At 37.5% G+C, this 14,342-nt stretch overlaps 1 protein-coding gene across 1 annotated transcript in view; it reads left to right on the top strand.

Annotated features, from left to right (window-relative positions):
* Nucleotides 1-14,342, top strand: part of ABCB5 (ATP binding cassette subfamily B member 5) — a 178,747-nt gene that overhangs the window by 153,443 nt on the left and 10,962 nt on the right. The window contains exons 23-24 of the mRNA XM_077757610.1: nt 731-871; nt 12,797-12,953. Coding sequence (XP_077613736.1) covers nt 731-871; nt 12,797-12,953 — 298 coding nt within the window. The remainder of the gene's footprint in view (nt 1-730; nt 872-12,796; nt 12,954-14,342) is intronic.

The raw sequence follows: 14,342 nt of genomic DNA, 5'->3' as shown, positions 1-14,342 counted from the left end.
CATAACAAATGTAATCACTCATTTTAATTTTAAACTAGTCCTCTTTATCACATTTACTTAGTGATACTATTTGTATTACTTTATCAGAGAGATAGCTTTGTACTCTTTTACACTCATGCTTGTGGTTGGTACCACCTTTTAATTTCTCCTATTTATTGTGCTAGTAAAAGATTACAACAGGGGCGCCTGGGTGGCTTAGTCGGTTAAGCGTCCGACTTTCGCTTAGGTCATGATCTCGCGGTTCGTGGGTTCGGGCCCCGCGTCGGGCTCTGTGCTGACTGCGAGCTCAGAGCCTGGAGCCTGTTTCAGTCTGTGACTCCCTCTCTCTCTGACCCTCCCCTGCTCACACTGTCTCTCTCTCCTGGAAATAAATAAAACATTAAAAAAAAATTAAAAAAAAAAAGATTACAACAGAAAATATTTCTAAATGCTTCAAAACCAAATCTCTTCAAGTCTCATTAGCTGTTCATTCACAGACCTTATCCATTCATTTCAAAGTATACAGAGGCAGCTTTGTTACAATGAACTATAGAGTGTATAGCTATAGAGAGAATCATATTTTCTGTTTTCTCTAAAATAATTCTGTTTTTAAAACTCTTTCTTATTATTAGAAAAATGTATCTCCCTTAAATGATAACAAAGTTAGTCTTCTGAATTCATTACTCTACATTTATTTAAATGAACTTGCAATATCTCTTGTCCCATTTTTAGTAAATTTTGTGCATTTCAGAAATACCTTGAAGAAAGCACAGATCGTTGGAAGCTGTTATGCATTCAGCCATGCTTTTGTATATTTTGCCTATGCAGTGGGGTTTCGATTTGGAGCCTATTTAATTCAAGCTGGACGAATGACTCCAGAGGGCATGTTCATGTAAGTTGTGCAAATATTTAAACCCTGTAAAAGGGTTATGTACTTAAATTAACCAGAAAGATGTCTAGTTTATAGGGCATTATCATTTAAATCACATAGTGGGAAACACATGCTGGGAAAATTTTTAAATGTTTTTTGTTATTTAATATCTCTAAGTGCTTTCTACCTGGTAAAATAATGATGCTGATATAGTACAAGTAGTCTTGAGTTAAACATGCAAATAAATTTCTCCCTACTTCAGTTTACTAGAATGTGGGAATGTAGGGGTAAAAATATGCCTTCTTGTCATCCATTCCTTTGAGAATTTGTAAGGCTTCATGGAACTCCCAGGGTGGAGATGGCATTATCAAATATGACTGCAAAGGTTGAGTTCTTTGCTAAGCAAATTGCTCCAGAAGAAATACACATAAATATTTCCCTTTAGAAAAGTCACATTTGGAATTGATCACGGCATTCCAATGAGGCTGCCTCTTCCCAAAGCACTTGTTGGAACTTCCATTTTGGAATTCCGTTCATACAGTAATGAGTTGCTTTTCTCTCTAGGAACACCTAACTTCAACTTCTGAAATCAGAAAAATTAATTTTGAATGTTAATTTTGAACTTCCTAAAACTCTGTAAAATGACAGAACATGCTAAGTTGTATCATAAATGTCACTGCTAGGGGCACCTAGGTGGCTCAGTCAGTTTACTGTTCAACTGTTTGCTTTCAGCTCAGGTGATGATCCCAGGGTCATGGGATCAAGTCCTGCATCAGACTCCATGCTGAGCATGGGGCCTGTTTAAGATTCTCTCTATCTCTGCCCCTCTCCCCTGCTTCCCTGCTCTTCCCCTATCTCTCTCTCTCTCTCTCTCTCTCTCTCTCTCTCTCCCCCCGTCTCTCTCTCTCCCCCCTTCTCTAAAAATAAAAAATAAAATAAAATTTTAAAAAGCAGCCAGAGTGAAAAGGCTTCCCTGAATACTTATGGTATTCAGTGGTGATCCAGGAAGGATAAAACCTCAGAAGAGAGCTAAAATATAGCTATAGTAATAACTACTCTAGATCAACCTTAGCAAAGGTTAATAACAAATCTACCACAGATCAAGCCACTCCACAGTAAACCTAATGGCTGCCAAAATAAATTCAGTGTTCTTTAAAGGGGGACAGCAGTATCCAGACACTTACCAATATATTTACATAATCCACCATGCAACACAAATTACTATAGACATTTACAGAAAGGGGAAAATGTGATCCATAAATAGAAAAAAAAAGTTATAAAAATAGATCTATTGACAGAGATGATAAAAATTAGGGGGCAACAACATTAAATAAGTTAGTATAAAATGTTCAAGGATATAAAGGAAAACATAGATATAATAGGAAAAAATGGTGGAAAAAAGGAACTACAAAGAAATAAAAAATAAATGTCACCACTAGATATTTAGAGCTAGAGAAATCTATACAATGTTTGACTCCAAGTGTAACCTTATGTTTTTTTACAAGCCTACCAAAATACATACATCAAAGCAAGGATTAGCCTCTTCAGAATACTGACTTGGGAGATTACACCTGTGCAAAACATGCTGCCTTTTGGCAAAATATGTTGGGAACTCATATTTGGGGTTTGCCTCCCAAGACTCAGGTACATTCTTTTGGATTTCTCAGCGATGGCACATATTTGTACTTTGATAATATATTCAGTATGAGGAAATGACAAAAAAATCATTTGAAGCCAAATAATTTCAGAATAACTTGCAATATTTGGTTTCTACTCATATGATTATGTATGTATGTATGTATGTATTTATCAAATACTAACTGAGTTCCCAGGAAGCTTTTTTCTAGGCAGTCAGAAGAAAATAGTCCAGTTTATCAACCCAGTATTCCTGAATCTTACCTGACTATAAGTCCACTTAGCAGTTTCCTGGAAGCAGATTTCCTTGTAAAATGGAATATCTGTATTTAAATTTTTAATAGAAATTGTAAGCTCCTTGTTCTGTGTTTTCCTATACTTTAATACAGTGTGCCTGTATAAACATATAAACCATAGTGTAACATTTAGTATTGGACTTCATTCTGATTACATGAACTAATTTACTTATTTTAACAAGAAACTAAACGTAGAATCACTTACAGTAATTCATTCACCTTGCCAGCCTGCACTACATTAGCAAGTTTTTCCTTGGTTCCAATGTGATACAAGCAATTGCAAGCTTAAAAGTTGGTTGTATTCCAGAAGTTTGTTTGCAAGCCAAGTGTTTGACTCAGAACATATTTTCCTCATTTTGCTCTGAACTTTCTGCAGCCATCTTTAAATTCCTCGGGTCTCATTTCTTTAGGGTTACCAGTCATTAGTATTAGTAGAAGGCAAGCCAGTTAAGTATATTCATACTAATGTAGGATGCCTGATGATTTCATCAATTCTTACAGAAGAATTTTCATATTTGAAAAACATTGTAATCTTAGTTAATTGCCAGTGGGTCTTCCTGAAGGTAGTGTAACAAAGCAGTCAAGAGAGAACTACCTCATCTTTCCATCATGAAACTCACCACTACCACGTGGTCTACCATGCGTGCCATCTCCAGGGAAGAAGTAACTGTCTCTGCTTATGAGTTTCTGCAGTCATCTCTTCACACTAGTTTTTCTGTCACTACTATTCTTTTTTGTTTTTGCTTTATAATCATCTATCTTAAGAAAAAGAACGAAATCTCTCTGTGACCCTAAGTTCCCTTCTACCTACTTCCAGTGGCCCTCTGCTCTCCTTTGCAGCAAAACAAATTCCAAAGAGTTGCCTGTTTTTGTTCTCTACACCTTCTCATCTCCAATATCTTTTAAATTCGTTTCAGTCAAGCCTTGGTTCCCACCACGCCACTAGAAAGATTTAGCAAAGTCACCACTGACCCCCATCTCACCCACGCAGACAGTGATCCAGTGGTCATTCTCCCATCTACCTAATCTTGACCCCTCGGCAGCATTTGACACTCTCCTTGCTGAAACATTTTCTTCTCTAGACTTTTCTCCTTTTTCACTGGCCCTCCCTCCTCTGCTCCTTGACTGGCTCCTGTTTCTCTGCCAGGCCTCCACATGTTGGTGGGCTTTCGAGCTCTCAGCATTCTTCACCTACACACTCTCATTACTGATTTCATCCAGTCTGATAGTATCATCTGTGTCCTGAGGACTCCCTTCTTGTATTTCTAACTTTGACCCTGCCCCTGGGCACCACATGCTTATCTAGCTATCTGTTGGGCATCTCACTTGGATGTCTAGTAACATCTTATTATGTCTAAAACATAAATAAATATAGGCATAGGGACTAAATTCCAGGCTGCCCTCCTTTAGACTTGGATGTCTAATGATATCTTATTATGTCTAAAACAGAACTCTAGGTTTTTTCTTCCTAAGGGTTCTCTTCCCCAAGATTTCCCTATCTTAAGCAAATAGCACCATCATTGCATTTGCTCAGCCCTAAAATTGGGGTCATATTTGTTGCTTCTCTTGCTTTTACCTACCACATATGGCAGCAAGTGCTGAGAGCTCTAACTCCAAAATACTCCTTACCATCTCTGCCCATGTTACCCTCATCCTTACCTCCTGGCCTGTTGTGACTGGGCCACTCCAACAAAACCTGCTCACTAATGTCACTGCTTCCCTATAATCCATTCTCAGCACAGTAGCTAGGCTTACCTTTAAAAACGCAAATCTAATTCCATCAATTTATTGAAATATTGTAATGACTTCCCATTGAAATTTAAATAAGGCCGAATTCCTTACTTTAACCTGACGGCCCTACAGATAAGACCTCTGCCTTCCTGTCTAACCTCAGTCACCACTCTTTTTTGTGAACTGTCAGCCCCATACTTGCCTTTTTTGGGCATGAAAATTCAAAAGTATTCTGGTTTAATTTTAAATTCAGATAACTGAATACTAACTATACCACACATCTAACATACAGTTAGAACATGTCCCTGCATTAATTTATCACAGTTTTTTCATGTCCTTTTTTCTTTTCAATTTTTTATTTAACTTCTAATTAGTTAACATACAGTACAGTATTGGCATCAGGAGTAGAATTCAGTGATTCATCACTTACACACAACACTCAGTGCTCATCATCACAAGTGCCATCTTTACTGCCCTTTATTCATCTAGCCCATCTCTACCTCCCTACTGCCATCAACCCTCAGTTTATTCTCTATCTTTAAGAGTCTCTTGTGGTTTGTTTCCCTCTCTTTTTTTCTTTTTTTTCCCCTCCCATATGTTCATCTGTTTTGTTTCTCAAATTCCACATATGAATGAAATCATATGGTATTCGTCTTTCTCTGATTGACTTATTTTCCTTAGCATAATACACTCCAGCTCCATCCACATCTTTGTAAGTGGCACACACTTACCATTTCTGCCCCTGGAACTCCCATCTCAGTGTCTGCACTTGCTTTTCCCTCTTCCTGGAATGATCATTCCCCAGGTCTTTGCCAGGCTGCCTCTTTGTCACCTCCCTTTCCTCTGCTGGTAAATCCACTCCCTGGACTTTTGATAAGTAGTCTCTTTACTCACCCTCCTTATCACTCTATATCCCATTACCATGTTTTATTTAGTGATATCACTTACCACTACATGAAATTATCTTTTTTTGTTGCTGTATTAAGTGCATAGACTATAAGCTCCGTGGGGGCAGAGCTTAGCCTGTTTTGGTCATTAATGTTTCCCTAGAACCAAAAATAAGAGCTTAGCATGTCTTAAAGGCACGCAATAAATATTTATTGAATAAATAAATGAATCAAAAATCAAGAAGGGGCGCCTGGGTGGCTCATTTGGTTAAGGGTCCAACTTCAGCTCAGGTCATGATCTCGTGGTTCATGGGTTCGAGCCCTGCATCGGGCTCTGTGCTGAAAATTCAGAGCTTGGAGCCTGCTTCAGATTGTCTCCTTCACGCTCTGCCCCACCCCCACTCATGCTCTGTCTGTCTGTCTCTCTCAAAAATAAATAAACATTTAAAAAAATAAAAATAAAGAGGAACATTTGGATTGGTGCATAATTAGGCAGTCCAGTTTTTTCTGGAAATGTGCTTCCAGAGTCAACACGTTACTCCAGTTTTTCACAGATTTTTCTATTTTTCTTCCCTTCTACATTCATACATCTAATACCAGGTGCTTTGGAAGAAGGACTGGATCTAAGTCAAGGGCAACCGTTTATATAAAAATAGGATGTTTGTAATTGGGAGTCTACTCCTTTACTAAGATTTGTTTAGGTTAAAAATAAGCAAAGAATTTTCTTAGTTGAAGAATGATGCAGCCTCAAAATCATGCTAATTACAAGCATGCCAACAACTGACATCATTCTGTTTCATACAATAATCACTCTAACAGCAAATCTTGACTGAGTCCTTACTCAATGTTAGTGATTTATCATATATTAACTGCTTAATCCTCTCAACTACTATGTGTCGTATGATTCCCAGTTTACAGATGGGGAACATTAAGCCTCAAGACTAAAGTTAGCTAACTTGCCCAGAATCACAATTCAAGATGCCACAGGCTTTCCTTAGCAGACATTTTTTATTGTTATTGTCATATGATAACTATTATTACTAACTCTTTAGAAAACATTCATAGAATCTCCTATAAATTTTTTAAATTCTTTTTTAGTTTTCCAACATGTGAATACCCAGAGCTGGGCTGTTTCTTAATGTAAATGGAACAAATAACTCGCTTAATGTTATTTTATGACCCTAAAATAGAGGGGAATTAATGGGCTCCAATACAAAAATTCCTCCTACTACTAACCTACCACACTTCCTGAATCCCTTTTCATTAAATTCATTAAAAAAGGTCATTTCTGGAAACATGGAGACATTTTTAGCTGTCAGAACACATGTAGGACTATCAATATAAGGGCAGTGGTTAATGAACACTATCACATTGGTATTCCTCTCTTCCTGAGGAAAGGAAGAAATAGGGAGCTGTCTGAGCAAGGGTCACTGGTGTCGTTTTTCATTTGAGTTTCATTCAACCAGACTACAGGCAAAGTAAGGATACCCACACTTTTATAGGAAGGATAAAGGAGTGCCTCTGGGAAATATAGATACAGGGCTGTGCAAAATGTGAATAGATGAGATTTGTCATCAACACCAAAGTTTCCACCCTTCTTAGAGACCCATTGTGGCTCCCAACTACCATGCATGTGGTCCTTTAGACACATTGAATTATACCTGGCCTAGTAGACTCTATGCCTTCCAGAATCTCGGGTGACAGACAGCTTTCTATCTAATCAACTAATTGAATGGAAGAAATTTACAAAGAAAACTTCCTCCTCCTAGAACCCTCCTTAGGTGAAAAGAACTCTGTGTGTTCTCTAATCAGTGGTTTCCTAACTCACCAATCAAGGAGCTGGTTAAAAATGTAGATACCCGGGTCTCCCCTCACAGACTTAATCCAGAGATTTGTAGATTTGATATAGGGCCAGGAATCTACATTTTAGCAAACATCACAGATTATTCTGAGGCTCAGAATCTGAGGACCACACTTAAAGAATACGAGCACAGGGACTAAATCCCAGGCTGCCCTCCTTACCTGCCTAAAACCTTGGGGTTTTCTGTTGGCCACCACCAGAAACTTTTCTAGAATTGTATAAAACTCAGTGAAGTCATATTTTAGTGTGCTGTTTATGAAAAATAAAGATATTTTATTCAGCCAGTAAATGTGAATGTATTTTCATGATTTCTACAAGAGTGGGTGAGCTGTCTCTCTGTCGGAAATGACGGAGTGCCTTTTAAAGGAAAATGCACAATTGTAACAGCAGAATCCTTTTGATATGCTCATGATATTAGTTTATCAGCAAGGCTACTATACGCCTTAGCTTTTTCCTCTTTAAAAAAGGCAACATACAATTCTTATGGTAGAACTGTCTTCCTCCATCTGTGTTACTGTAGATGCTTCTCTGAGATAAGCATTTTAAAAGGGTGATAGCATTTTCATTCTGCTGCCTTGTAGCACGATGTAGGCATTTAGAAAATCTCTTGTTTAGGTTTTCACACACATATGTGTAGTAAAATTCTCCTTCTTTTGCCTGTTAGCCATGGCAACATTTTTAATTTACTTCACTATAAATATACAGATTTTGAGAAATACAAAATAAGTTTATTTTCTCCTGTCTGACTTTCCATTAGCACCTTTAGGTTTGTTTCTAGCTGACTTGGCTTTTGCAATATAGCTCAGGAACTCTTAGTGTCCGGCAAAGGTTTCTGTAATTTTCCATACCTCTACTTCAGAACTTCCCTCTATCTCTGTTTCCTCCTTCTTTGCTATCTATATTATGAGGAAGCAGGTAGATAAGAAAGAATCAAGGCATGGTAACCTTTAGTACAGTAACAATAAAAGCAACAGGTTTGAAAACTTGCTGAGAAGCAGAACCAGGCATTTTATGTGTTGTGGCCTAGTCCTCCAAAAGTCCAAATAATGGTCTTGACAAGAAATCCTTTGAACTTTGAATATTAAATGTGATTACTGGCCAAAAGAGCAACATAGGTGGGTTTTCAATGAATATTAGTAGTTGGTTGATACCTTGAAATACTAAGGGATGGAAAGAAGCAAGGTAGGCCTCCACCACCATCTTTGCTCTAGTAGGCCAAGCAGCCATGGAAGAACTGTCCGTGTCATCATTATAATTGGGTGGGAGAGCAGGCTTAAGTAGCCAAAACAAGGAAAACAGGAAAGTCTTCTTTCAGTGTTATTGCCATGGCAGCCACCCAACTTGTGCCCGGCTCCTCCCCAGGGATTATCCTGAAGAGAAGAAGACAAGATAAGGAGAATAGATAGAGGGATCAACCACTGATGGGATCTAAAGGAGACAAATCAAGGCAGATTTGATATCTAGGACCCTCTGAAGATTATAAAATGGAAACAAGTGGTAACAAGCCCCAATATGCAGGGAGAGACAGTTCAGGCCAGCTTTCCACTGGAAGGAGCACCAGGTAAGGGAAAGTACAGTAAACAAGAAGGTTCCAGTCCTAGCCCTACAGTTTTATAACTATGTGATCCTGGACAAATTGCTTTATTTCTCTGAACTAGAGTCTCCTCATTTGTTAAGAAGTGATGAGAGTTCCTGCTCTATTTATCTTCTAGGTGATCAAGTGCTATCAAGTATGTGAAAACATTCTCCAAAACCCAAAGTACCAAATGAATAAAAGTTGTGTATTTTTCTCTCTCCTGTGTGTTAAGGAAGGGATTTAGGGTTAGAAGAAAAGGATCTTTGGAGTGTTATGTGGATGTTAGGGGAAAAGAGTTAAGAGTATGGGTATAATGATAATGGCCACCTCTGTGAAGAAAAAGGCTCGCTTTCCAATAAAAAAGAAGAAACGTACTGAGTGAGGACTTCCGAAGTTGTCATCTGACCTGGTGTGCTAATGTATACAGAAGTGTGAGAGCTTATTTTCCAACAGAAAGTGTCCCATTAACTTTTAATTCTGTGAGGGGAAAATAATAATTTAAACATTTATTGAATACTGCACTAAGCATTGTATATTATTAATGTATTTAATTCTCACCACAATCCTCTAAGATGTAGCTAGCCGTATTATCTCCTGTTTGTCAATAAGGAAACAGAAGCACAGAGAACAGGCCCTAAAGTCAGAGCTAGTAAATAAACAGTGGAGTTTGGATGCAGTCCCGGTGGTCTGGCTTCAGAGCCCAGGCTCTGAACCTCCCAGTATACTTCCTATTAGAGTAAGTCACCAAAGGTATACAAACTGGGTATGGAAGCAAGATTAAGGGGAAACAAATAGATTGGAGCTAGAAACTGTGCAAGGTATTTCTATTTGGATCAGTTGTGTTAAAATTAGGATTAATCGTTTCTATGCTTTTTTTGTGTTATTCCTAGACAAAGGATCTTTGTAAAATTCCAGTTTGATTTCAGCAGCAGTGATGGGCAAGAGGATTTCCCTATTGCTTGGACATGCTTAAAAGAATCAATATAGTGAGAATGCAGTGACAATGGCCCCATGAAGTCATGGAGAGCCCATAAAACTAAGGAAGTAGAGGCCCAGCACCTGAAAATCCTTCCCAGACCTCTTCTCGCTCAGTATTCTTCTCCCTCAACCCTGACCTACCCAAAGAGTTGCAGCACTGTTTGTTGTGCAATAAACACCTTTTGAGTTGAGTTGAACTGCAGGTTTATTCTAGCTAATTGGGCCATAGTTAGCAAAGGCACATTCTGTGACAGACCAGCATTGGCCTATTTTTATACAGAACCCACCTGGGGGCAAAATATATAGAAGATGAATGTCCCTGACTCACCCTGATTGATGGTGAGAGTTCTATCACCACAAAATTAGGGTCCTCAGTATAATCCTCATCAACATCAACTCCTATCTGAACTTACCATTCCCTCAACACATACACAATTAAGAAAGAGAACATTTAGCTGGTACTCTCCCTTCCTTCTCTATTGAAACTTTCCTTCCTCTACTGTGCATCCCTCAGGTCATTTATCTCTCACAGGTAAAAGTTCTAAATGGAACACCATTCTCCCCATCTCAGTAAACCCCCTTTTTAAGAGGGACCTAACAAAGACATTGCCCTCTGTATATTTATCCATAATGCTTAAACTGACTTATGTGGTGGAAATTTTAGGACAGGTAGATATTTTGTTATGTCTGAAATGTTTTCTCTATTGTTCTGAGAAGCTTCTATCTCTGTGGGACTAGAATCCAGGTCTTCTGACTCATAATCCAATGATCTTTCCATCTCATCTGCTGACTCTTGGATCAGATTAAGACTTAAGTCTGACTCATATTTTTCCTTGCATTAAAAAAAAAAAAAAAAAAACAACCAAGGTGCTGCTCTCCCTTGAGCCAGCCCATTCTCACAGAGCATATTTTCACTTTAATAAATTTTCCTGCTTCCACCATTCATCCACTGTGTCTGGTCTGACCTTGAATTCTTTCTTGCAATGAGACCCAGAGCTTCCAGGAACATCCTTGAAACAGGCTGGGCAGAAGCCTCAGGGCCCAGGTCTCCCCACTTCACCTGGTAACACCTTTTTGGCGAGCCAGCCAAGAGGAGGTCACGGTGTGTTGAGCAACCCTCTTCATTGGAGTTAACTCTCTCCCTGAAGACAATGGAAAACTTCACCTCCATCCCCAAAGGCTCCCCTCTGGGACGGATTTTGAGACATTGGGATCAGCTCCCATTAGAAAGCCTAAACGCGGGGGAGGGGATGTCTGGGTTGTTCACTTGGTTAAATGTCAGACTCTTGACTTCAGCTCAGGTCATGATTTCACAGTTCATAGAAGCGGGCTATCAGTCGGGCTCCATGCTGATGGTGCAAAGCCTGCTTAGAATTCTCTCTCTCCCTATCACTCTCAACCCCTCCTCCACTTGCACACACAGGCATTCTCTCTCTCTCTCTCTCTCTCTCTCTCTCTCTCTCTCTCTCTCTCTCTCAAAATAAATTAACAACAACAACAAAAAACTCTGATCTGTTACCCAAACTCAGTAATCACTTCTGATATTTATAAATGGATGTTAAGCATTTTGAATGGCATTTTGAGCCCTAAACAATTTATATAAACATTAGTACTAAAAATGCCTTGATATCACAGAACAATAAGCATCCAAGTAAACTGGTTGTTTTTATATTTTATACTGTGCTTGACCTTTCAAAGGCAGCAAGATTCAGGATCTGAGGTCTAGGTCACTGAAGAAAAGTTCATCAACATCTACCCCTTGGTAGGTTCCATCTCCAGAGAAATTCAAAGAGATCAGAACATGTTTACCTTGCTGTGATCCAGCATAGCAAACAAGCAGCTGGGTTCCATGATGTCCTTTTACCTGCCAGTGAGGGGAGAGGGGGAGAGAGATGGGCAAGAGAGGTAAAGGGGATGATGCGATACACACTTCCCGTTATAATATACATGAGTCACAGGGATGTAAAGTACAGCATAGGGAATACAGTCAATAATATTACAGTAACCTTATATGGTGACAGATGTAACATAGTGATCATTTTATAATGTATATAAATGTTGAAACACTATGCTGTATGCCTAAACCTAATGTAACATATAATAATATGTATACTTCAATAATAAATAAACAAATAAATATTCCCACTGGAACTTGTCCAGTCTTAGCAGAATTATACCTTTAGTTCTGCTATGGAGATACATTATTTTTTATTCCAGTAAAATGTTTTCATGGCTTAAATGAACATGAGAGAAAAATATTTAACCATGGCCACAAGATATGCCACGTATCTGTGAGTATTTTGTATGCTTCCAGACATCATTTTAATACTTACTATTTTTTAATTAAAACATGTTTTGAAACTGAGATCATAATCTGTATAGCAAACTTAAAAGATAAAGCTCTTCATCAAGGCTTGCTAAGGTATATTTTAGTCCAATTTTGTTTTGAGGACCTTAACAAAGTGTAATCTCCATGCTTTGCTCTCTTTAAATCATGTAGCACTTCAGGCAGATAATCAATCATGTAGGATCAATTATCTGTTCTAACTACATTATATGCAAGAAAAAAAAAGAGGGGAAAAAACGTTCATATCTGCTGTGTAAACTCAGGTCTCATTACTGCAGACTCATTCTTCCCATTGTCAGTTGAATTCTCTGTCAAATCTCCGAGCAAGTGAGCCTTGTATCGAAGTAGCTAAAAAGTTTTATATTTACTAGTCAGGGCCTTTGATCTTTGTCTCTAATTGGAAGAGAAATTTTTAAGATTATGTGAGTTCCAAAGGTTATTTTGGTATACAACGCAAGAGATGATCACTGTCTGGTAGAAAATTACAAAAGAGATATATATCATTGTTGGGGCTATAGCATTAGTGGTGTTGTCTGGACCAAAAGGTTATATTCCTGTGCTTGATTTTTCCTTTACTTTTTCAGTCCTATTGTTGGATAATGGACCTAAGATTCAAATGTTTTATCTCTTGACAGAGTTTTTACTGCAATTGCATATGGAGCTATGGCCATTGGAGAAACACTTGTTTTGGTACCTGAATATTCAAGAGCCAAATCTGGGGCTGCACATCTGTTTGCTTTGTTGGAAAAGAAACCAACCATAGATAGCTATAGTCAAGAAGGGAAAATACCAGTAAGCACAACTATTTTTAAATGTCTACATTATTAATTACCTATATACATGCTCTCTAGAGACTTAAATGAAGGCATTATTTGATAACTTTTCAAAAGATAGTGCTATAAAGAATTAAAAACTTGTATAAAAATAACTGTTACAGCTACAAAGGGGAAAAGGGGGTTCTGTCTTAAGCAAATTTTTACCTCTGCTACTAAAACCTCTACATATTTTATATTAAAAAAATACATACCTCTGGTTTATTTGCCTGATGCCTTGAGAATGTTCCTGAAGAAAGAATTGAATTATATATTTAATTTTATTTAGACAACAGAAACTTTAGTCTTGGGTGAAGATTTGCATTAGAGTTAATTCCTTTTTTTCTCTGATAATATATACAAAGTGAACAATGCCTCCTGTTTCGACACCATATTTTATAGAAAATATATCTGCAAACAGAAGAGGAAATAAAGGAACTATGTTTATTCACACATATTTAGCCACAAACTTTAAAAGACCATGAATATTAAAAGAGAAATCAAGCCTCTTAATAGCATCTTATACATTAAATATGCGTTAGATATTTATATAATTAAATTTTAAGGCTTTTCTAAACATTTTAAATTTGTTAACATTTATTTATTTTTGACAGACAGAGAGAGAGAGAGAGAGCAGGAGCACGAGTGGGGGAGGGGCAGAGAGAGAGGGAGACAGAATCTGAAGCAGGATTCAGACTCTGAGCTGTCAGCACAGAGCCCGATGCAGGGCTTGAACCCACAGCATGACTTGAGCTGAAGTCAGATGCTGAACTGACTGATCCACCCAGGCACTCCTCTAGACATTTTAAATTTAAAAGTAATAATAACCATTAAGTATATACTTAAAAGAAATTTTTCATTTCAAATTATTTCCTGCTAGAATTTTAACAATCAACTTATATGTATGATAGCTTAAAATAGTACATTATTACTAAAGCTACATAATTATAAAAGGAATGCCAATGCCAGTCATTAGTTACAGAAATAAAAAGATCTTGAAATTCTCAAAATAGAATGCTTGAAGATGCATCACAGTCAAAATAAGATTTAATACTTGTCTTTTGGAAAGTAAAGGTTGTAGAAAACTTTCTTTTTAATTTTAAGATTTAGACATATAATAACATTGTTACTCATTTCTTACAGAACATTACAGTAGAGGATTTGAGTATCTCACTGACAAATGTCTTCCTAGAACTACATTACATGGCATGGAATGTGGAAATGTTTCTAATAAAAACTGTAAAATTAATTTATTTAATCTTCATTTTATTTAATATACAAATACTCCTAAATATCACTCGCTGTGCTTTTAAAAATTAAAGCCTGCTAAAACAAAATTGATAAATGTCAGAAATTATTGAAGCCTGGG

This window comes from Crocuta crocuta, unplaced genomic scaffold (genome assembly GCF_008692635.1).
Source record: "Crocuta crocuta isolate KB4526 unplaced genomic scaffold, BGI_CrCroc_1.0 scaffold62, whole genome shotgun sequence".
Classification (NCBI taxonomy): domain Eukaryota; kingdom Metazoa; phylum Chordata; class Mammalia; order Carnivora; family Hyaenidae; genus Crocuta; species Crocuta crocuta.
The sequence above is the reverse complement of the archived record's forward strand: the minus strand, read 5'-3'. Positions and strand labels throughout refer to the sequence as shown.